The sequence below is a fragment of the Ostrea edulis genome, chromosome 2, assembly GCF_947568905.1.
Source record: "Ostrea edulis chromosome 2, xbOstEdul1.1, whole genome shotgun sequence".
Classification (NCBI taxonomy): domain Eukaryota; kingdom Metazoa; phylum Mollusca; class Bivalvia; order Ostreida; family Ostreidae; genus Ostrea; species Ostrea edulis.
The window spans coordinates 82,444,706-82,471,336 of record NC_079165.1 but is presented as its reverse complement, the minus strand read 5'-3'; the positions used below and the strand labels follow the sequence as shown (position 1 = coordinate 82,471,336).

General features: G+C 34.6%; 1 protein-coding gene and 1 long non-coding RNA gene across 2 annotated transcripts; one reads left to right on the top strand and one right to left on the bottom strand.

Annotated features, from left to right (window-relative positions):
- Nucleotides 1-1,080, bottom strand: LOC130051918 (uncharacterized). Its single transcript, XR_008800185.1, has 2 exons — nucleotides 466-1,080; nucleotides 1-350 (listed from the first exon to the last, which is right to left on the bottom strand). It is a non-coding gene; the product is annotated as an uncharacterized LOC130051918 (long non-coding RNA).
- A 5,430-nt stretch (nucleotides 1,081-6,510) lies between these two features.
- Nucleotides 6,511-20,694, top strand: LOC125681475 (uncharacterized). The gene is made up of 8 exons (XM_048921602.2): nucleotides 6,511-6,608; nucleotides 7,240-7,512; nucleotides 8,356-8,493; nucleotides 9,879-9,929; nucleotides 11,146-11,433; nucleotides 13,444-13,565; nucleotides 18,834-19,053; nucleotides 19,464-20,694. Exons 1-8 carry the CDS (start codon nucleotides 6,554-6,556, stop codon nucleotides 19,532-19,534), a joined length of 1,218 nt encoding a protein of 405 aa, XP_048777559.2. The 5' UTR covers nucleotides 6,511-6,553; the 3' UTR covers nucleotides 19,535-20,694.
- Nucleotides 20,695-26,631: the final 5,937 nt, after the last annotated feature.

Here is a 26,631-nt window from a genome sequence, read left to right as displayed (position 1 = left end):
TATGTATTTACGGTTTTATTTGTATTCCAAGCAGTGAACTTTCATCAATAATTGATAAAAACATTTCTGTAAACAATGTCTTTAGTTACTAGCCTACTAGGCCTAATGTATGTCTAAAATTTCGTCTGCTACAACTTCACCCTGGTCATCGGTGATGCGGAATTGTACTTACTGCTAGACGATGGCATTAGGCTTTAGCAAAAAGGTCATTCACAGGATGTATGGCCGATAAGTCGTCAAAGTGCATTAAGACCTACACACCACACTGCTTCCGTGCCACAGCAGCCATAGTGCTTGATGTCGGTTTCCAAGTTTATGTCGGGACATCGAAGCGAGGCGTCGTTAAAAACCTATTACAAAAAATTATCGAGTCAAAAGAAGCGCTCAGTGAGCGCTCAAAGTATTTTAGGAGATAGTGCCAGTTCAACGAGTCTAGTTTATCAACAAATCCAAACCGTCCCTTACCTTCGTGCAGTTCCACATTCTCTGCGATGTTCAGTTCTTTCCGGAGATTCATCTGAGCTGCGTCCTCTGTCCTGTCTATAAAAGATTTGCCTACACCTGACGACTGCCGCCCTGTTCTTCATGTTCCTCCATCTCAGTCTTCTGTTAACTCCGCAATATCCACAGAATATCTTTCAAAGTCGGTTTTCAACGTCTTCACTTTTCAAAAGTCAAAGCGCATCACAACTCTAAGTGTAACACTGCGCATCCCCGTTTAAATCATAATTCCCCCACCCCCTAAAATTAGACATATGGAAGAGGTTTCCATTATATACTCCCGAGTTAATGTATAAGTATATGTTGATATACTTCCTTTCTAGCGTCTTAATAATTAAAACAGTTCTTCATTTTATATAACTTTGTTTTGTGTTGTCGTCATTTTGAACATCTATGACGCTTCGTTGTGGACGTCAACAATTTGAAATGTATGGAAACGTGTTGTTAACACAATTCAGCAATGTTACCAACCAAAAATGTAAATATAAGTAATAAGGTATCATTTAAAAATATTTATCGGGATATAAATACGGGTTGGTACATGATCAAATTTTCCATAAAGCCCTTCGGGCTTTATGGAATTTGATCACGTGACCAACCCGTATTTATATCCCGATAAATATTTTTAAATGATACCTTATTTCTTAAAGAATACATGTAATAATTTTCATTCATATGTCGATTCGATATGTCCCAGTGAACTCGAAATAAAAGACACCACAGATCCCTCCACATCTGCTTCGTACTTAGATATTTTATTGAACACATATGCTAAAGGCAAACTAACAACTCAACGTTATGACAACTGGGATGATTTCAGTTATGATTTCAGTTTTTCCATTGCCAACTTCCCATATTTATGTAGCATTTCTCTATTATCACATGCGTATGGTGTTTATATCTCTCAACTGATTCGATACACAAGAACTTGTTCTGTGTAATCTCAGTTTTTAAATGGAGTTGGGCTGCTGACAAATAAGTTGATGTTACTGGGGTTTTAACTGCTTATTTACAGTAAGCATTTCGCAAATCTATGGTCGTTATAATGACCTAGTTTGCGAATACAACCTTCATTGGGTCAAATGCTGTATGATGTGTTTCATACTGATTGTTAGGCCGTTCTTGGCACGCTGATACTGACTACGGATTACTCTGTTTAGCTGATTAAGATATAGGGCTCACGGCAGGTGTGACCGGTCGACATGGGAAGTTTACTCCTCCTAGGCACCTGATCCCACCTCTGATGTGTCCTGTTTGCCCAGCTCTCTATTTTTGTATTTCTTATAGGGGTTATGAGATTGATCAATGTTCGTTATCTTCACCTTTCAACAAACAATGCATCTAAATACAAAAAAACTGCATTGGTCAATCATTAAACAATGCCATCTTCTGAACAAATACAAGTGATTAATCGTGTGAATGATGAGAGATGTAGCTATTACAGGATATAAAAGGGGAATAACTCTGGTAAAGAGAAAATACATGTAGTATACTTACTCCCAGGAATTAAATTTTTACTATTGCTGTAATAACATTAGAAGACCAGGAATTAAATTGTCATAAAATCATTTGTCAGGATTTTCAATTGTCATTTGTCCAGGTATTGTAATCAAATGAAGAAGTACATAGTTTCTTTATAATGATTGTGATCATTTGTCAAGAAATTCTTTTTGTACCCATGTTTCGTTTTTGTTCTGGCACTGATGTGAAATCTCTCTCTCCTCAGCAGCTAGGAATTAGCCAATCAAATGGTAATTTCTGACAGGAATATTCATCTTAACTCATGCAATATAAAACTGTCATTGTGCTACAAAAAATGATACACTGAGGACATAACAAGCAGGTTATGGAACATTCCTAATATATGTAAGCATATCTATAGTCATTGAATGTTACTTGGCAGATGCATTTTATTCATATAAAACATATGGAAAACAAAACACAGCTGGACCTTATGTTTTAAAAAAAGAAAGAAAAGAATCCCTGCTGACCCAAGGCGGCCAAGGAACAATGATGGACCAACAATATAACTTTCTACATTATATAGTTTTCTCTTAAAATTAACATTCGGTGTCTATTCGAAAGTAACCTTGCGTTATATTTGCTATGTTTAAAAATATGTATTTAAAGACCAGCCCTTACCAAACACACAAGTAACATTTAAGAAAGAAGACTAAATTACATTATGTTATACGATGAAAATAGTTCCTGAGATTTGTATACAAAGCTATTCTGCCAACCGTTTTTCATTGAAGGAGAGAAAATATTTTGCAAATATCTATGATAGATATTCAACGCTGTCAAAGGTGAGTATACGTATCAAATCCTTTATAAGAATCTTTCATCTTTAAATATTAATTAAGTACCAGTAATGAAACCATATTCAACAATGTAAACTATAGTTTACAGAAGCATAGTCACCCACAGATAATCATATTCGACGATTTAAAATGTAAAACCAAGTGCACGTTTTGATATAAATGTAAATTTTGATTTGCATACACAATGTCATGTACTGTATATATTATAGTTATACCTATAGTTTTATTAGTTTATGAATGTAACACTAGTACTAATGTTCTAAATGATAGCGAACTATGGCTGACGATTGGGAACTATCTGCGAGTGTAAACTAACATGGAGCAGCAAAACACGAAGAAGTCCATGGTTTGTGTCGGTAGCATTACCAGCCAGTTGAGAAATGACTGATAACGATGTTTGTAAATACTATCTTCATAATCTAAGTAAAAAGGTAGGGCACGCAAGAAGTTTTTCATAAGATGGTTAAAGATGATAATGGATGTACAAAAAACCCTAATAGTGAATCTGCACAAAATCTGCAATTATATTTACACTGCAAGTTACACATTTATTGTTTGTGTGGTTTGCTATTCAATGTGCTTTCTAAGGAGCTAAATGGGACACTTCCTGTTCATTAGACAAATAGAGCGAATTAGGACATGCCCTGCTCCCTGCACAAATAGGACACGCCCCTTCCTAGAAAACATTCGTTGTCTATTCGAAAGCAATCGATGAGCGGAGTTCCAACTTTTTATCAATAGATGAGAGAGACCTGAAACTGAGAGACCACCTGTAGTATAGGGTTATGGGAAATGGCTAAACACCAGCCTGTAGAAATTAAAGAGAATAGGGCGCATCTGATGAGAGAATATTCTCTTTGAAGAAACTCGGGGTTATATCAGAACCTGTTACACGTATTTCATGAATATCGAGCACACGTCTCTGAGACACCCCCATTTGGTACATTATTTGCTGATATCAAATATAATGTCAGAAATAATAAACCTCCTATCTGACTCTAATGTTTCTAGCGAGAACGCTTGATAGTTGTATTACCTCCCTTGTGTCGGATCGACATCAAATCTCCATTGCATTAAACAACACCATTGCTGGTGAATTTCTAATGCCATTCAATGGCGAACAGTAGACTCGCGGGCCACATTGCTGACTTGTAATACAATGTTTAATGGTTAGCGTTTTGAAGTATTTGATCCAAGTGCTGCTTTCTTTTCTAGCACATGGACATATAATTGATAATAAAATATTTAAAAAATGATGCACAAGTTGTTTGTTTCATTATTGCCTAATATCGACAATTCATGGACCTTAAAGAACCTATGAATATGTCTTATATATACTATAGTCATTGTGCTATATTTGTTCTTCTTTTCTTTTCGTTATATGCCATTTGTTTTGTTATATTGACTGTATATGCCAACATGGTGCAGAGCCGTACATTAACCTTCAATTTGGAGGAGGAAGGAAATTAGGCGGGGGCCTGGGCGCCCAGGCCCCCAGACGATGAGCACATTTTGTGCACACTGAACACGTTTCGTGCAAAATCCTTGATTCTAGGGCCTTCTAAGATGTTACTTGACTAACTCATTCTAAAAGAAAGATTTGGAATGCTTTTTAAGGGAGGTATCATGTTCTTAGTTATTGGAAACAACATAAATTCTAATGAACTTTAAATTTTAATTTTTTTTGACTCAAAAGTTGGAGGAGGCAGCTGCCTCCTCCGCCTCCATGTAATTTACGGCCCTGATGGTGATGTCAATAAATAAATTGAATTGAATATCCAACTCATCTGAAGTGAACAATACTTGCATGACAGATTTTTCATGTACTCACTTCACAATGTAAATATGCAATACTTACATTTACTGAATCTTTTCTCTTATATTTCTTTTTGAGATTGAAATTCATGTTTGCTGTAAACAACCCTGGTATTTCGATCTGATCTCTTCGGCACCATCCGTCCGCGCATGGAGCGTCGTCACGGTCAAAGAGTGTATTGGCTGTTCTGTTCAAAGCAACGATATGATATTTCAGTACTTAAATCTGGTTTATGTTTTTTTTTTAAAATGCAGAAAATTTGTTCATAAGATTTTTTTCTTCAATGCTAGCTACCTTCAGCCAATGAAGCAACAAAGAAAAGAAAGGATTTTATTGTTTAAACAATACTTTTAAACTTATTTTCAATGAAACACCTCCATTTGAAACGAATATATGATGGAATGATTCCAAACTTTCTGATTGACTGAGATTTATTTTTAAGCATATTTTATTGAGAAACTCAACAGGATTGGGCAACAGGCAGAGCCTATGTAGGCCCTTTCCCAACTGAGATTTTGACTACGGATTACTCTGTTTACCTGGTCAAGACATGGGGCTCACGGTGGATGTGACCGGTCGATAGGGGATGCTTACTTTTCCTAGACACCTGATCCCACCTCTGGTATGTCCAGGGGTTTGCTCAACTCTTTATTTTGTATTCCTTATAGGAGTTATGAGATTGATCACTGTTCATTACATTCACCTTTCATCCATCAAACTAGAAAAGGTAGAACGTTATATTCAACTGCACGTGACTTCGAGGTGAATATAACATTTGATTTTCCAACATGTACTAAAATAGATTGGGAACCATTTGAAAAAGACTTGAATGATCAGATAGAGAAGTATCTGTGTGCTTTAATAGTTAGATTGCTTATATCGAAGCAGGCTAATAACAAACAAGGTGATGGTGCAGGGGTTCCAACAGTCTCGTTTAAAGTCAGCATATTGCAAATCCTATGGTCGTTATAACGATCTAGTTTGCCAATACAATCTATCAATGGGTCAAATGCTGTCTGATGTATTTCATACCGATTGTTAGACCGTTCTTGGCACACTGATTTTGACTACGGATAACTCCGTTTACCTGATCAAGATATAGATCTCACGGCAGGTGTGACCGGTCGACAGGGTATGCTTACTCCTTCTAAACACCTGATCCCACCTCTGGTATATCCAGGGATCCGTGTTTGCCCAACTCTCTACTATGTATTGCTTATAGGAGTTATGAGATTGATCGATGTTCGTTATCTTCACCTTTCATCCATGCCAATTTGAAAACATACAGGAAAGGGCAAAAACATGCGAAGGAAAACATAATATTGTTACACGATTGATTTATCGCTGTTTGGTCGTTCATAAAAAATTCGTGTTTCTGCTCACTTTTGCCTAGGTCATGCACTCTAGCTGTAAACAAAGATGGCTGTCCAGGTAAACAAAGCGTGACGTCGATCACTGTTTTGAGTAACAATTATTGAACTATTGTAAAATTGAACCCATTTAAGGATTTCTGAGATGTATTTTGTTTGGTAAACTCTAGACTCTAGATGCTGGTTTCGATGTTTAAACTTATTCATTCATATGATAAACTATACCTAGTGTCTCCAATCACTTTCGACTAGGTATTGCACTGTATGTGTTCACAAAAATGGTAGACCAAAGAGCGTTTGATAAACTTTAGTAGCCAGTCTACTTTGTTTTGAATTATTCAATGACAGGAAAATACAACTATTGACATGAGGTCAATATGATGCTTTAGCTACCTGAACACTTCAATAATCAGCTGGCTGGAGACTCGAATAACCATATTTCCTTAAGGATTTTCCAAAAATTTAAAAGGAAGATAATTTTTATTTCCTTTTGGCCATTATGTATATGTTCATCTCCGTTGACGGTTCGGTCCACAGCTTCCCCAATGAGCGCCTTCTGTGTGTGGTGTGTGATTTGTATCGTTATAGTAGGGGTTCATGGTGAGTCTTACTGGTTCATGTAGGTGAAGAAAAGGTAAGGATATTTAAGTTGATGTATCTAAAGACTGCACATAACATAGTGTAGGTTTCTCTTTGAGAGTATTCTTTAGAAGTTTGATGTCAAGCGTAAGATGCTCTCTACAGCGGTTGCTTACAAATATATCATATCAACGCGTCCAATGAATATGAGAAGAATCCATCCTTTAGCTATGTTAGGAAATTATTTTCCCGGAATTGTATTCGTTAGGATTGGTACGGTAGGTGTTCATGTCAGTGTAAGTTTTGATAAGTGTTTCGTACAGACTTTTTATGAACTGCTTTGGAACTTTGATAGACTCTCTGATCACACAACATGAATTCTTTTCCCCCCGAGTACTAACATGTCCTAGCATATATTCTAGAGCGAATTTTGTAGATCATGCACCGGTAAAATTTTTGTTGAACAGTATCTTGGAGAACTTTGTTAACTTGTAATTAAAAATATCCTAGCACTGTTCAACCCAGCTATAATTTCTTATGAATTTAAAGATGTATCAGGGATCTTTCTTCTTCTTTCGATGACCTATATTAAAATGATTTTTTGCTGTAATCTGTCATGTTTTGATGAATAAGCTAATGATTGTTTCACCAGACTCGAGACAGCATGGCGATGGAGCCTTGATTTCCAGAAACACCTTCAGAAGACGAAGCTTCATCACCCTTAAGTGCCCTGAAGGGTACCTGTTTACCAATTTGAAGTTCAAACTAGACCCCACTGCTGACAAAGGATCCAGCAAATGTGACAGAAGAGGAACGGAAGCTCGGCGCAGGTGTCGGTGGAGACAGACGTGTAGGGTGGACACCAATCTCAGAGGATGTAACGCCGCCCACATGCAGTTGTCGAACTTCAAATGTATCCCCCAAGGTGGGCATTTTTTCTCTCTCGTAAAAGGTTCCCGTACACCCGGCATAATCCATTCATTATCATCGAAAACTTTACTTAAGGATGTTATTTATTTCCTGTCTTGTCACAAGGAACCATTATAGGGCCCACGTTCAAGTCTTACGTTCATTGACCATGTGTTTAGCGATATTTTTTATTCTTGTGGGGATCCGGGTTAGAATAGGTTCTCAGTACCCCTTGCTTGTCGTAAGAGACGACTAAATGGGGCGGTCTTTCGATTGAGGCTGCAAAAAACCGAGGCCCCGTGCCACAGCAGGTGTGGCACGATAAATATCCTTCACTGCTCAAAGGCCGTAAGTGCTGCGAGCATAGGCCTGCATTTTGCAGCCCTTCACTGGCAATGGTGATGTCTCCATATGAGTAAAAGATTCCCGAGAGGGACATTAAACAATATTAAATTAATCAATCTGAAATCGACACGCAAGTTTATGAAAACTAACATACAGTTCAAAAACTGTAAGCATATAATTGCCTTGCCATATTGATAATAGGATTTTTTCGGAAAGAGCGAGATCGATTTCCAAGAACACTTCATTATGATTGTTGCACTTTAATTTGTAATACTCCAAGAATGAAGTGCACCAATATTGAACGAATCGTGGGATGTTGGAATCTAGGGATGAATATTTAGGGAATGGGTCCTCAACAACATTGAATTATAAAATCTAACTTGTTTCTAATCCTATTTACGTCCTAAACATTTTCACGATTGCTTTACGATATGATATGGATCTGCAGAAAATATTAACTTTGATATGCAATGGACTTCTCTTGCAATATGATTATAAGTTATGTCACTTGCAGATAATGTTTTGACCATTTGCCGCTCGGATAATGGCGCTGTTTGGATAACCAATTTCGGTCGCCTTAAAAGAGGTCAAGTGAAAGCGAAGTGCAAAAGAATACTTAGAAAGAATATATCCACCTTTAGAATACGCAGAGGTAACTATTAGTCAGATACAGCAAATCAACACAGGTTTACATGCAATTGTTTGACTCGGGCTTGATGTTTCATCATGTCCGACACAGAACGTATCAGTACAAGATTGACCTACCAAGGGACCCGGAAGGCATTGTTGACAAAAGAAGTATAATTGATCACTGTTCGTTATCTTCACCTTGCATAATTTAAACATTATTTTTATAGAAACTCAACAATATTGCTCACTACATAATCATAATCAGGCATCATTGTCTCTATTGTTGATGATGAAATTTCGTTATACTTTTGTGTAAAAGTAGATGTTAATAAATGTACACATTGTATTCATACATTTAAATGTTCTATTGCATCCAGCAACAAAAGATAAACTTCCAAAAAACCTGCATGCACATGAAAAATACATATGTTTATACATTGGTTCTTTTACTGTTTTCAAAAATAAATTTTCCAAGCAAACATAAAATTTCTTTAATTGTAACCTCTCATTGTTATATTTTGGGCAAAGAAATAAGAAATGATGTTCGTCTTCAACCTCCTGTATATCACATTGAAAGCATACTCTTAACTCAGGGGAAGTCCTGTATATCTTCCCTGTTCAATATCTAATTGATGTGCAGACATGCGGAGTTTAGTTATACTCTTCCTCTGATCAAAGTTATTAACAACATAGAGGTAGTGTTCTCTTCCAAAGTTGTTTTTGAAAGTAAAATAAGTTCTTAGTTTGTCATTATTTTGTTGCTCCTTTTATTTCACCCATAGGTTTATGAAATAATGTCTTATAATATTTGACAACTTCTTTTTAAACGAATAAGGACTTTGTTTTGATAGATCTATATTTTTAAGTTTAGATAACTGATCCAACATTGTTTGGATAGTTGCAAGCCATGATGGTTTATTTTGAAGATAGAGGTTCTTTGACACTAAATATGCTTCCTTCAATAAGATAGAAGATGGATTCTGTAATGTTTCGAGTCGAAACCAGTAATTCATTATGGCTTTAAGAATTTGATAATACAATGGAAACCATCCAAGTTCAGATAGAGCTGCAAAATTAGTCGACTTTCTCTGTACACCAAGAATAGTCTTACTGTATTTGATATGCAGTGTTTCACATTTCAGTTTGTTAAACATTTTGTCCATAGTTACATCCCCCCCCCCCCCAAATTTCACACCCATACAGAAGAAATGAAGGTTGATATTGATGTTATGACAGTTGGATGTGACTTCCCTCTGTAATTTTGAGCATGTCTTTAAGGCCTTTTTATACAATTCATTTTGAGCAAAGGCAAAAGTTACAGAAGTAGACACCAAGATATGTGTACTGTTAAACTTATTCAATGTTTTATCTGAGACTATATGTAATTCTGTTTAAATGTGATTGTAGATACAAATCGCAAAAATATAGACGTAAAAGGCGTGGTTACGCAAGTCAATGGTAAGATGAGATTTTAAGTGTGTTTTAAATGTGTTTAGAGATGAAATAAAACGCATGTTCGTTCCAAAGTGAAGTCGCTGCTGTACCTAGGTATATGTGGTTGTCCGTATGTTCTCGGCACTGCTACACTTACATGTAAATCAATCCGATATCAATACGAAACCTTCGGGTTTTTTTTAAGGTCATATACGAAATACCTGGTGCTCAACTACATTTTCTTCCGTTCCCCTCTCTTTTGCATGTGTAGTACAGCCATCTGATGTCAAAGCCAGGAAGTATTATGAAAATGCTATACACTTATCAGCTAAGTAATACGAACACAGAACACGGACGGACATGTATATATACACAAATATACATCTGTTAAACTCCACATGTTTCTCTATTCAGGTTTGAGATCAGACTGTTGTGATGTGAATAAACCGTAGTCTTGAAGATACCGAGAAACCATTGAGAAAATATTTAGAATGCACTTCCTTATTTTCACTATATACGTATATTTATCTCAACAACAAAGGGAATATGACCATTCATTTGAATAGACTTTAAAGGGTCATTAGCTGTCAACAAGGACGTAAGACATTTTTAATTCTTAACCGTGATCAAAGTGCTAAAATATGTTAGAAAATAAATCAGGGAGTGAGTAAAGTGATCCCCATTCAAATTTTATGAATATTGTGAAAAATTTCCCCGCGATGAATAATTTACTTTCATGCAATAATATTTCGGTCTTTGTTTCTATATGAACAAAAGAAATTTTAAAAATATAGCAAAAGATTTCAATATTAAATGTGTCCGTGGCGATTGTGTACTGTAAAACGGTTTTGGTTACGTTGGTAACAATCGGAAAATATTACTTTAGCAGCTGATGTCAATTTAATGGCGGGGACTTTTACCAAGTTTGATTGAATTAAGTCGGTGATTATTGAAAAGGTCGAAACTCAAAATATTAATTACAAACATACAGTCATACAAGATACGTATGTCTAGATAGATTAATTGAAAATCCGACTTGATTCTATGATTTACGTGAGATGGAAACGTTATTTACAATTGAATTGCACTGAAAGAAGAAAAATCAAATTCAAATCATACTAATGAATAATTTCTTGAAAAGTTACTTGTTTTCTTATTTAATTATAATCCCTAAACAGGCAATTGAGTACACTTTTCTGGCTGTGAATTAAAATATTGAGGATTTTCTTTTCGCTATTAGGAATAATCCAAGATCGCATCGGGTGGCAAAAGAAGACATACACATTTTCTTGTCCAAAGGACTCAGTGATTCATTCTATAGACTTCTATATTGCTGGAAGAAAGTCGACATCAGCATGTCGAGGGATTTCCCCGCAGCTCCTAGTGCAGAAGAACAACTGCTTCTGGAAAACATCCTGCAAGGTCAGCTGGGAAATGCCCCAGGTTATAGCCATAGGAAACCATGTTAGATGTGTCGGAAAAGAGGGATCCCTGTTTACAACAAAAGGACATCAATGTATACCAAAGAGTAAGTATTGAAAGACATTGTAATACAGGTAACAACTAAATTAAATACGATTTCATTTTTACATTCGACAACATCGCTGTTGCATTTTATTTTTTAATGTGGATGTAGGGCAAGGATATCGTGTTTTCAGGGTAGATAGAAGGGTACAATCAATCGTGGCATCCCTTCGCAACATATGAGCATTAAATTTGGATTCATATGTTGTTGACCTATAATTCAGACAATATCACTACACAGAAACCAATGCAAGTCTTTCTTTTCAATCTGTTATTGCTGCTACAAGTACACGACTAAAAGTTGAAATGTATTCTTTATATGGAGTCTTCAACATTGTTACAATCAATCACTGGGAATGACCTTGAACTATGACATTTTGATCAGTTATTAACAAGGATGATTTTTCTCTTTATACCTACTATTCTTCTCTAGTGAGTATGATATTTTCATATGATATTTCAAACATTCAACCACTCTTATATGACCAATGACTTTAGACCCACAAAATCAATCCGGATCTTTCATCCTTATCAGTTATCTCTATATGAAGCAGACAACTGGAATTATAATTTTTATGAAGTGCCCACAATGGTATTACATTCAGTCTTTGACTATGACCTTGACCTATGTCCCTTTGACCCAGAAATCAACATGAATCTTTTTCTTCCACTGTCTATCATCGTTGCAAGTATAATACTATTTACCTTATAGGAGTTATCAAATCGTTATCTTGACCTTTTCTATAAAAGGTAACGTAGTGAATTAGTGTTCTTTAGCATGAAAGGTGAAGATAACGAACATTGATCAATCTCATAACTCTTATAAGCAATACAAAATAGAGAGTTAGGCAAACACGGACCCCTGGATGTACCAGTGGTGGGATCAGGTGCCTAGGAGGAGTAAGCATCCCCTGTCGACCGGTCACACCCGCCATGAGACATATCTTGATTAGGTAAACGGAGTTATCCGTAGTCAAAATCAATGTGACAAGAACGGTCTAACAATCGGTATGAAACACATCAGACAGCATTTAACCCAATGGTAGGTTGTATTGGCAAACAAGCTCTTGTGTATCGAATCAGTTGAGATATATACACGTCATATGCAGGTGATAATGGCATATTGCTACATAAATTAAGGAAGTTGACGATGGAGAAACTGAAATAATCCCGTTTGTCATAAATTTGAGTCTCCAGTTTGCCATTAATGTCTACTTTCAATAAAATATGTAAGTATGAAGCAGGAGTGGACTTTACCTCTGTGGTGCCTTTTATTTCCAATTCACAGGAATATATCGAATCGACACATGAATGAAAATTATTATTGTTGATTGATAAAACGTCGTAGATCTATCTAAATGTCGAATTGACGACCACAGCAAGAGCTTTTTTTTCTTTTCCCGTAGCATATCATATTTAAAAATAACAATAGAGAATTACAATAGGCATGGAAAACAACATATTACAAAAGAATATCGTATTACTGATAGAACCATGGTTACAATTTACAGTCTAGAAATTCGCACAATTTCGTTGGTTTAGAATGAAATTCTTGATACTAGATAAAAAATATACACAAAGAAATGAATATTCTAGACTGTAAAGATAAGGCAATCCTCACAACAGGAGGCCTGCTTTTCTGCCCATAAGCTGGACAATAAAAATTATATCAATTATTTTTAGCCATATTGATTCAAGTTTACTTTGTTCTGTATTCAAACATGTTTTGTATTTCATAGTTTGAGATATATAGTATATGACAGCCTGCTTTGTCCATTCTGTCTTTCCTTTAAAACAAACTGATCAATACTCGATTCAAAATTATTTATGTTCTGAGTGAAAATGTTTGCTATAATCCAAACCAAAGCCTCTATAAAAAGACTTTATAAAATGACATTTGATATAGTTTTTTCATTTTCGTCCACCACACTTTTCTGGACGCAACAGGGTCGTAAATCGTGACAACAACTACAAGTATATGATTTCTTTTCAATGTTGCATGTTTGATTTACAGGGAAAATTCATGATATTTGTCGTAAACGTGAAGCAAAAGGAAGGAATGGCCTTCTGAGAAGTCACAGTAGCCATCCATGGAATTACAGAGCAAAACAGCGGAAGTGCAAAACAATCATCAAGGTCTGTATTTGCAGAATAAAAGAATCATGGGTGATAGTTTATGTAGTCCAGTCTAATTGTGCAGATTTCGGAAAATGCATAAATTATGGTAAAAGCTTGAAACTTGATACATTCTTGATACATTCTTACGTCATGAATTAAAGTTTTAGTTTGGAACCACTTCGCAATTCGAAATGGTGACTTTTATCCAAAATGGCGGACAGTCGTTTTGAAAACATTACACCTTTAGAAGACCTTGGTATGAATTCTGCATGTTTTTATTTAACATAAAGCGTCATCTGGCATCTCTATTACATTAGAATTTTCCAATTCTTTATAACTATCAAGATGGTTTAAAATGGACCTGAAAAATATGAAGCCGTATCCTACATGGCCAATGGTTGTTTGGTACACTGTTCTTTCTGTTGAATCAACACTGCATATCTTATACCATAGCTCAGAGAGTGGGATTCTAGATCAGCCGGTCACAAAATTGTTTAGTTTGAGATCCACACAAATCACATCTTGTACTCTGAAATTGCTAGCCATTGGGCGAAAATCATTCGTCATTTGGATAAAAATGTACAACACAGAGCCAAATGTCGCGACAGACGTTTTTCATACGATACATTTTAAAACGAATCCGTGTCAAAGTTGGTGTTGGTATGATGGAAAATCCTCAATGCACTACCCTTTCTCCATTTCGCAGGGATGGAATTTATGGTCGATGTCATCTCCAAATGAAGTGTCAATCAGTGAAAGTGTGATGGTATTGCTAAGTAGTTGACATTTTTTTCCTTTTCTGGTTGAAAGAGATTTCTTTGCATTGCCATCCAAAGGTACTCACTGCGAGTTATAGTCCAGTTCCAACAAGAGAAAGGTACTCACTGCTATATACATGCCTGCGAGTTATAGTCCAGTTCCAACAAGAGAAAGGTACTCACTGCTATATACATGCCTGCGAGTTATAGTCCAGTTCCAACAAGAGAATCTCGTTGGTGAGCATATCTGTAAGCTTCAAAATCTTAAATCACACTTTCCATAACAGAATAGGCCTTCCAGCACACAGGTTATATGGAAAGTGTAAATACATGCATATGGAATATCAAATGTACATGATACTTATACATTCTATTGTCGGACTATTCCATGGTTTCAATTGTGTTTGCAGTAAATGAAATCTAAAAGCTCGCTTGAATTTATTGTTTATGAATATTACAATATATGAGCCAACTGAACTGAAAAAAAAAAGATTATTCAACCCATCGTTTCTTGAATATGAAATTGTATAAAGCTTAGATGTGGTCAAGTTTGCCTGCATTTTGATAAAATTCCTTAAAAGTCTGTTTTGATGTCTCTCGAATACTTTCACTAAAGTAAACAAGATACAACTGGTGTATCACCCTCAGTATAATGCACTAGCATATCAGAAACAGTAAAGGAGTAACTCACGCTGCATGGTCAGCAAGAACATTCATGTATACTTATATTGGGACGTCAGCAGCTTAACCTGGAGTGCTACAAAATTTCCCCTGTGATACAGACCCTGGCCAACACATCGAGGGACCTTTATTGTAGTAAAGGCTAAATGTGTGTATGACAGGACCGACGGTGAAGGAAATGTCTCTGAAGAACCCATTAGTCCCGGTATGTTACAGACTTATAACATCGAACCATTGAGTAGCACGAGGAGAGTCATCTACCAAAACATCGACATCATCCGTCAAATGAAATAATCTGCACCAAAACATCGATCTTCATCCGCCAAATGAAATCATCTACACTTGATTTAGCTTCAAAAAATTCAAATGAACATGGGATTGTACAGTTTTTCCACTGCCACATCTCTGTGAAGAGCACAAATTCATTTTTGCGGTTAGTGTAACGTGGACTTTGGAGTTTGGAGACGTGAAACATTGTTTGCTTTCTTAATGTATGTAGAGGACGGGTTTATGTCAATTTACATTCATAATATATGTAGAGAGAGATAGATAGTGAAGAAGAAATATAGGTACACCTGATATATACCTTATTCCATCTCTGGTATATCCAAGGGTCCGTGTTTGCTCAACTCCCTATTTTGTATTGCTTTATAGAATTTATGCGACTGGTCGCTGTTCGTTGTCTTCGCCTTTCATAGAAGAGATACATACAAACATTATGTCCTCCATCTTCACAAAATTAAGAGGAAATAATTGATGTATATCTCTTAAAAGCTGGTGAAAGTATATCTTATCACACGAAACCTAATCCTAGAAATGACAGTTCGAGTAATTTTAATAGCCATTGTAAATATGATAATATTGTCTTTGATGGCAACAAAAACAAAACATGATGTAAATGAGTTTCACATTGACCTTACAATTGGAGACTTTCATAATAAACTGGTATAAACACCTTTAAAGTATTCAGAATCATTATATTCGCCGAAGTAATTACAACCCATGTTAATGCGCTCTGTAAATCTGTCGATTACCCTGAAAGTAATTAAAAACCATGTAAATAAAATGAGCTCTGTAAATCTGTCAATTACCCTTTAAGTAATTACAAACCATGTTAATGAGTTTTGTAAATCTGTCAATTACCCTTTAAGTAATTACAAACCATGTTAATGAGTTTTGTAAATCTGTCAATTACCCTTTAAGTAATTACAAACCATGTTAATGAGTTTTGTAAATCTGTCAATTACCCTGTAATAAATTCCCGATGCTTTAATCAAAAATGTCCAAAGCTTGTATCAATCCCCCCAATACTACAGCATTCCCCAGAGTTTAAAGTGTAGATAACACAGGGGTTACAACCGGAATACTAATTATAAAGATTCTAAATACTTTCTCGATTTTAGGATTCTCACGCGTGTACATCAATTCGTCATACTCAGTTTTGCTTTTTATGAAGTAATATGGATTGATGTTGACTCATCCTCTGCATAGATTAGCGACTCCACCCTCCCCGCGTCTCCAAACCCTAAAGTCCACGGTCAGCCTTTTACACTACGCCCATCTTTACAGACACGTGTTGTTTAGTGCGTGTTGCAGTAATAAAAGAATATAATGATATTCACAGGCTGTACTCACCAGCCTTACACCTTCGAGTCAGAAAACTTATTTCAAAAAGATTTATGTTGTGCATATGCTGTAAAACTGAACAGGTTAAGAAATGTTTGAGACCTATCTCCACTTGTCTTATCTAATTTTATTGGATCCGGAGCTAATTTGATGGAACAACATTGTTCAATGTAACGAAGTGAGTCTATCTGTTGCTGCAGTTATTCCTCTATCTGTCTGACAATCTTGTTTGATATGGATATCAGTGTTACGTTTATAATACACATTCTTAGAACGTGAAGATTCCGAGAGAAATTAGAGGTAGCGGTAATACTACGTCTATTTGTATCTGATACATAATTAGTCGGGTGGAAAGATTGGAAGAAAGTTGGGCAAACAGAACAACAAAGCAGAAACTGAATTCCTGAATTATCACGTTTCTTTCTTTTCTTTCTTTCTTTTTTTTTTTTTTTTTTTTTTTTTGCGTATCGGACAATAGAGCAAAAGCACCACAAGATAAAACGAGTGTGTTCATAGGAATACATGCAGCATTAATCCCGATACTAAATATCAAAGTCCTACATCTTACAACATTCATAACATTATTGAATAATATATTTTCCGTTCTGTTTTCCGTTCCGCGTTATATATATATAGTTATATATATATATATATATATATATATATATATATATATATATATATATATCTAATTGAAAGAGATATCTCTTAAAGTATAAGAGATATCTTTCTAAGTGAAAGAGATATATCTCTAAGTGAAAGAGATACCTCTTTTTTTTTTTTTTTTTTTTTTTTTTTTTTTTTTTTTTAGAGAGAGATAGCTCTTAATCTTTAAATATCTCCAAAAGTAAAAGAGATATCTCTCTAAGTGAAAGAGATATCTCTTTTTTAGAGAGATAGCTCTTAATCTTAAGAGATATCTCTCCTTTTAAAGAGATATTTCTTAAAATAAGAGATATCTCTTTAATTTAAAGAGATATCTTATTTTTCGAATAAATAGTAAAAGGGCTTGCAGTACATGTAGTTCTAATTAATTCAAGTAAAAGTACATGTATTTAACTCAAGTTTAAGATAAGAGTAGATAAGAGGTATTAATCCTTCAGAGAGTACCGCACACCTACTGTTTCTTTTTTCTTCGTAAATCGCATTGTCGATACCGTTCTTGCATCAAAGTACTGGAAGTACTGCATAGTGTTAAGCGTGTGACTCTGACATTCATATAAGATATGATTTCATTTTGGCAAAATTAACATGCAATACAACTCATGATTATTTTACCAGCAGTTCGAAATATGCATTATAGTAAGACTTTGATAAAAAGGCAAGGAAATGAAAACCAGATCAAGTTAATTTATCATAATCAATACCGTGTATGCAACACAAATGAACTAGAAACAAGTTGAATTTGAATTTGCTTTTTTGTTTGTTTGTTGAAAAAGAGATTTTGTTCAGATATGCATATTTTGGTAAACTGTAAGAAACTGACGATTTTCATTTTGACAATGATTTAAATGTGGTCTTGTCGTAATACTACCTGTCACACCCCCGCATGAATTTCAAATCTGTGTGTTTAAATCGTTTTAGAAATATTTTCTCAAATTTATCTTTTATGAAAGGTTTTTATGTCATTGACAGGCATTTTCAACTATCGATTTTATGATTATGTAAAACAGTTAAAGAATTCATATTTGTAATACGTCATTGCCATTTTATGTGCATTATAAACCCTTGAGGAAAACATCTGTTTTAGAGATCGAATGGACAAAAAACACCAAACTTTTCATATGTATTTCAAACTAAATAATTGTCTATTCAAAATACTTATCAGAATTCTATTTACAGGCAAATGAAATCATAATCTCCATAGCCTTAATTTGCAACAACTCATTTTATGATATTAAAGTGACCCATTTTAACGTAAATATTTCGTTTCGTCGTGCAAGATCTGGAAACACTTGCTTATATATATAGGAACGCTACATAATTATTGGGTTTTATTTATTTATCCAAAGGTTATTTGGTTGTTCGGAATCTCTCGACAATCTTTCACTCATACAAAAAAAAAAAAAAAAAGAAGAATTGTGCAATGTCATTGCCGTTAAAAAAAAAATCTTCCGTGCAACAGCCTCAAATTAATGTTAAACAGTGCAGAATTGAACATTTTTAATTTTTTTTTCTTGGGGAGAATATCATCACGTCAAATATCTTAATTTTACTCTAGATAAATCACGAAGGAGGTCTGTACCTTCGTCTTCACGACATCGACTTAGACTTCTCACACGATGACCTAACTATCGTGCACGTGCGGAGGAATAACACGTGCACGCTGAGGCACATTGACGTACAAGAAGGTGTATGGCTTCATGGTGGACATGTAGAAATTTTGTTTAGGGTCCTGTATCAGTCAAAGTCTGGACGAGGATTCATAATATCTTACAAAAGTAACTATTTTTAGATACGATTTTATAAAAGAAACTCATGTTAAAAGATTTCATGATTTTAAAACGAGGAAGAATTTTGTTCCAAAAAATTAATAACCTATCACACCGATACCGAGTTATGAAATATTGACTTTAGCAGATGTATGCAATCTGTCTATATGAAATATTGACTTTAGCAGATGTATGCAATCTGTCTATATGAAATATTGACTTTAGTAGATGTATGCAATCTGTCTATATGAAATATTGACTTTAGCAGATGTATGCAATCTGTCTATATGAAATATTGACTTTAGCAGATGTATGCAATCTGTCTATATGAAATATTGACTTTAGCAGATGTATGCAATCTGTCTATATGTTGAATTTTGAATTTGTGCATTGAATAATAGTGTGTTTTTATGTTTTAGATGTGAAAACAAAGTTACCACGGTCATTTCGGGACAGGAATGACGTGTGTGAACAGATTACCAGCCATTGATATGGTATAACGGTACACACAAATCTACTGATTACATAGATTATTTAACCAATATTTGATTTATTTATTGTAATGATTTTTTTGACTACAAATACGTGTATCTGTGAGGGAGATTGGGACTCTGTGTTATAACACATGTTAATCCCGCTCTTATATACATTGTTCAGGGATGGGCTACTAAACTCTGTAGTACACAATTCAAGACATCTGCAATCTCCATATTTTGTCGGATTTATTTGTAAAAGATTGCATGCATTTATTTTTGTGAAAATTCTTGAATTCAAAATTACCCACTACATATCTGAGGAATTGGTAGAACAGTTCCTACTTTCCTTTTTCTGTTTCACCATTTATATTTTTATTATATCGCTTACAGTGTGCGTGTATTTAAGAAATAAAAATTGCATATTTGAAAGTACATGAGGGTATGAACTAAAACAGTTTATGCCGAAATACTTCATGAAGCGCTTTTGCATTTTTTATAGGAGTTATGAGATTGATCACTGTTCGTTATCTTCACTTTTATAGGAATTATGAGATTGATCACTGTTCGTTATCTTCACTTTTATAATATTTACATTCACTGAAACTTTTCTTTTATATTTCTTTTTGTTGAAAATGAGATTGCTTTCATCATAGACAATGAATTCATGTTTGTTGCAAACTAATTCGATCCGGTTTTTTAGTACCACCTGTTTGAGTCATCATTATCAAATATGAAGCGTCATCAAGGTCAAAGGGTGCATTGGCTGTTCCGCTTAACGTAACGAATGGGACAACCATATGGTATTTTAGTACTTAGATCTAATTTATATTTTAGAATATAAATATAAACAAAATAATGTCTTCGTTGTTTCATCGGGTTTTGAAGGTAGCAATCATTGCAGAAAGAAACTACACAACCCGCTTACGCTACCTTCATCACCCGATGAAACAGCATTTTATTGTTTAAACACGTTAAATGAATACGTAACAATTGATCTTTTCAAATGTTACTCTGTGGATTGGATCTTTGATATCTCTCGGAACTCACATTTGGCATTATATCGGACGGGTTGATATTACTAAATTATATTCAATCTTTCATCTGTACATATATTTTACTGACACATCTGTTGTTTCTTCTATTATTTAAATAAAATCAGTATACATACACAAAAGCTTTGTCTGATGTTGTATTGTTATGGTAAAGGAATATAGCTTGTGAGCACTTGTATAAAAGGGAAGACTATTCTTGAAACTAGGCGTGTCGCCACTGTGGAGTGTGGAATTGATGTGTAATAATCACACGTGTTGCTTGTCAGCTTGGTATTATCTGAATAACAGTCGATTCCTTTCACAAGGTGCCTTCATAAAACCACAAGACACCAGTGTTTTCCCAGCGCCTCTGCGATCCCCGTTTGGTAAATTACTCCGTTTATCTGATCAAGATGTACATGTAGGGTTCATAGCGGGTGTGACCGGTCGACAGGGGTACCTATTCCTCCTAGGCACCTGATCCCGCTTCTGGTGTGTCCAGGGGTCCGTCTCTCCCTAATTCTTCATTTTGTATTCGTTATAGGAGTTATGAGATTGATTACCGTTCGTCATCTTCACCTTTCTAGGAGTTATGAGATTGATCACCGTTCGTCATCTTCGCCTTTATAGAAGTAATGAGATTGATCACTGTTCGTTATCTTCACCTTTTCATGCAAATCAAAATGGTCTCAGTTGTTGAGGGGTTCTGATAATGAAGAGGACAGAAATTGATGATTTAAAATGCTAAGAAAAATATGATAATAATAGAATATAATCCAACTAGTGCAAGGCACTAGTCTTCTGTGGGGCTTTCTTCAAAACATGATTAGCACAAATTACATTACACAATATGTATATGAAACATGAGCATCATACAACAGAATAGTAGGACATAAAATCATAGTAGTCATGTAGAGCTACGTTTTGTTCGTATATAGAATTATAGTAGTCATGTAGAGCTACGCTTTGTACGTATATAGAATTATAAGTCATGTAGAGCTACACTTTGTACGTATACAGAATTATTGTAGTCATGTAGAGCTACGCTTTGTACGTATATAGAATTATAAAAGTCATGTAGAGCTACACTTTGTACGTATATAGAATTATAATAGTCAAGTAGAGCTACGCTTTGTACGTATATAGAATTATAAGTCATGTAGAGCTACACTTTGTACGTATACAGAATTATTGTAGTCATGTAGATCTACGCTTTGTACGTATATAGAATTATAATAGTCATGTAGAGCTACGCTTTGTACGTATATAGAATTATAGTAATCATGTAGAGCTACACTTTGTACGTATACAGAATTATTGTAGAGCTACGCTTTGTAGGTATATAGAATTATAGTAGTCATGTAGAGCTACGCTTTGTACGTATATAGAATTATAATAGTCATGTAGAGCTACGCTTTGTACATATATAGAATTATTGTAGTCATGTAGAGCTACGCTTGTACGCATATAGAATTATTGTAGTCATGTAGAACTACGCTTTGTACATATATAGAATTATAATAGTCAAGTAGAGCTACGCTTTGTACGTATATAGAATTATAATAGTCATGTAGAGCTACGCTTTGTACGTATATAGAATTATAATAGTCATGTAGAGCTACGCTTTCTAGGTATATAGAATTATAATAGTCATGTAGAGCTATACTTTGTACGTATACAGAATTATTGTAGTCATGTAGAGCTACGCTTTGTAGGTATATAGAATTATAATAGTCATGTAGAGCTACACTTTGCACGTATATAGAATTATAATAGTCATGTAGAGCTACGTTTTGTACGTATATAGAATTATAATAGTCATGTAGAGCTACACTTTGCACGTATATAGAATTATAGTAGTCATGTAGAGCTACGTTTTGTACGTATATAGAATTATAATAGTCATGTAGAGCTACACTTTGTACGTATATAGAATTATTGTAGTCATATAGAGCTACGCTTTGTACATATATAGAATTATTGTAGTCATATAGAGCTACGCTTTGTACGTATATAAAATTATAATAGTCATGTAGAGCTACACTTTGTACGTATATAGAATTATTGTAGTCATGTAGAGCTACGCTTTGTAGGTATATAGAATTATTGTAGTCATGTAGAGCTACGCTTTGTAGGTATATAGAATTATTGTAGTCATGTAGAGCTACGCTTGTACGTATATAGAATTATTGTAGTCATGTAGAACTACGCTTTGTACATATATAGAATTATAATAGTCAAGTAGAGCTACGCTTTGTACGTATATAGAATTATAATAGTCATGTAGAGCTACGCTTTGTACGTATATAGAATTATAATAGTCATGTGAGCTACGCTTTGTAGGTATATAGAATTATAGTAATGATGTAGAGCTACACTTTGTACGTATACAGAATTATTGTAGAGCTACGCTTTGTAGGTATATAGAATTATAATAGTCATGTAGAGCTACGCTTTGTACGTATATAGAATTATTGTAGGCATGTAGAGCTACGCTTTGTACGTATATAGAATTATAGTAGTCATGTAGAGCTACGCTTTGTACATATATAGAATTATAGTAGTCATTTAGAGTTACGCTTTGTACGTATATAGAATTATTGTAGTCAATTAGAGCTACGCTTTGTACGTAGATAGAATTATAATAGTCATGTAGAGCTACGCCTTGTACGTACAAAGAATTATTGTAGTCATGTAGAGCTACGCTTTGTACGTATATAGAATTATTATAGTCATGTAGAGCTACGCTTTGTACGTATATAGAATTATAATAGTCATATAGAGCTATGCTTTGTACATATATAGAATTATAATAGTCATTTAGAGCTACGCTTTGTACATATATAGAATTATAGTAGTCATATAGAGTTATGCTTTGTACATATATAGAATTATTGTAGTCATATAGAGCTACGCTTTGTACATATATAGAATTATAATAGTCATGTAGAGCTACGCTTTGTACGTATATATAATTATAGTAGTCATTTAGAGTTACGCTTTGTACGTATATAGAACTATTGTAGTCAAGTAGAGCTATGCTTTGTAGGTATATAGAATTATAATAGTCATGTAGAGCTACGCTTTGTACGTATATAAAATTATAATAGTCATATAGAGCTACGCTTTGTACATATATAGAATTATAATAGTCATTTAGAGCTACGCTTTGTACATATATAGAATTATAGTAGTCATATAGAGCTACGCTTTGTACATATATAGAATTATTGTAGTCATGTAGAGCTACGCTTTGTACATATATAAAATTATAATAGTCATGTAGAGCTACGCTTTTTACGTATATAGAATTATAGTAGTCATTTAGAGCTACGCTTTGTACGTATATAGAATTATTGTAGTCAAGTAGAGCTACGCTTTGTACGTATACAGAATTATTGTAGTCATGTAAAACTACGCTTTGTAGGTATATAGAATTATAATAGTCATGTAGAGCTACGCTTTGTACGTATATAGAATTATTGTAGTCATGTAGAGCTACGCTTTGTACGTATATAGAATTATTGTAGTCATGTAGAGCTACGCTTTGTACGTATATAAAATTATAGTAGTCATGTAGAGCTACACTTTGTACGTATATGGAATTATAGTAGTCATGTAGAGCTACGCTTTGTAGGTATATAGAATTATTGTAGTCATGTAGAGCTACGCTTTGTAGGTATATAAAATTATAATAGTCATGTAGAGCTACACTTTGTACGTATATAGAATTATTGTAGTCATGTAGAGCTACGCGTTGGACAATAGAATTATAAGTCATGTAGAGCTACACTTGGGATTCTCTTACACTAATAATCCACGACTCTTTAATATTGTAGAGAATTTTGAAATGTTTAAAATGTTTTGTGCTTTGGAAGTTGTGAATTAACATATATGATTAAGAACTCTGCAAAAGAAAAAGACCATGAATATAATCTGTAGACATAGCATGGGAAACTTTGAACAATAGAAGGCTTTTTTGTAACTAAAGTAATTCATATCAAATAAAGGCATTTGAGATGCATCATATTTTGCATTCAATATACGTAATCCTAGCTGATCGTTTCTGAAGTTTGTAAAATCTATCCATGTATGACTCCAGAGAGTTACCCCTCATGTATTTACAATATAACTTTGATGGTAAATAAAGGCATTATTATATAGAAGAGCTATCTGGTTCATAAGAGAATTTTTTCCGTAGAGTGAATAGCATGAGACATGACAGGGATTGTGTAAGATTAACGTGAACACCTAATACTTTCTTCATTTTTTATGGAAATGACCGAAAAGTTCAAGGTGAAGATTAAGGTTATGTATTTTGGATTTTTTTGTGTTCCCATTAGCATTCACGTTGTTTTATTAATATTCAAAATCATCTGATTTTGTGAACACTAATGTTGAATATTGTGCATGTCCTGTCTAAGAAGTGCTTCTACATATGACGTTATTTCCATGGATATGTATCGTGGTGTTATCAGCAAACATCTCAACATATTCGATACGCAAGAGCTTGTTCTCCGTATGATCAGTTTTTAAATCGAGGCAGGCTACTGACAAACAAGTTGATGGTGCAGGGGTTTAATTAAAGTCAGTATTTCACAAATTATGTCGTCGTTATAACGATCTAGTTTGCCAAAACAACTTGTCATGGGTCTAATGTTGTCTGACGCGCTTCATGCCAATTGTTAGGCTGCTCTTTACATACTGATATTGAATACGGTTTCCCCCGTTTACCTGATCAATATATAGGGCTCAAGACGGATGTGATTGGTCGACAGGAGATGCTTACTCCTCCTATACACTTGATCCCACCCTTGGTATATCCGGGGGTCCGTGTTTGCCTAACTATTAATTTTGTATTCTTTTTAAGAGTTATAAGATAGATCACTGTTCGTTATCCTCACCTTTTCTTTACAATGTTCAACAGTCAACAATAAACCATTGATGTAAAATGTATATACGGTGTGACCGTTGGACCGAGCGAAGCATGAAATGGTCTTTGGTGCGGCCAAGTGATAATTATTTATATAGTAATTAAGTACGGTAAATATTAGAACTAGAAATAACCATTCTCTTGAAAACATTCATAGTCTATAAAATTCACCTTGTGCTAAACACCCAGTAACATCTAAATATAAAAAGAGGATGTATGAGGAGAACTACATGATCCGCCTGTTTTTTTTAAGGCGGGGAATATAACGTCACATTTAACTTCGCTGTTTTGTCTTTGAACCCAAACCATTATAGACAACAACAATACATCTCGTTTGTAATTTAAATGCAATTGAAAATAAACAAATTTAACTGACGAAATTCAAAGTAGTTAAAAGGTAAGCGTTTGTATATACTATATATTTTTATCTAATAGATAGAGGCTCATGAACTCCTTCATTTGTTTAGTCGTATAACTGTTTTTCTTTTTGATAGTTTGCTAAAAACTGCTTTAAAAATAATTATACTATTCATTTTGAACAAAGTGAGCATTTCAGTTACAAATTACAAGCCATAGTCTTGTATTTTCGGCAATCAAAATTAAAACACGAATAATTGTTGAGGTAACTAATGAATAAAAATGGCGGCGCCCATGTGGATCATGAAAATTTCATTGAACGTATGTAGAGATGATATCTTCCTTTTGCTGATTTTGAGTTTTTCCTTTTACATACGTGTTACCTTTAGAGCCTTGCTTCGTGGTCCGTTCGAACTTCGCTCGGTATAATAGAAACAATAAAGGATCTAAAATAGAACCCTGTGTCACACCTGTTGTGATAAAATTAACATGGATGACAAGGATCCTCTATAGATCTGCAAGGAAATATAGAACGCCTTTCGCATGGAGTGCTTAATGGACTGTATTTGAATGTCTGGGGTTGGTTGGTTGTTTTATGTGCCGCCGAGAATTTTTCACTCTTATTGAGATGTCACCAACTGTAGGTGAAGTATACCACAAATTTAGACCTATGCTTATCGCTCGTTATCGTGCTAACGCCTGCCGCGACACGGGACCTCCGGTTTTTAGGCCATACCTGAAAGACCCATGATTCTCACTTTTGAAAGCCAAGCGTTTGGTGAAGAAGCAA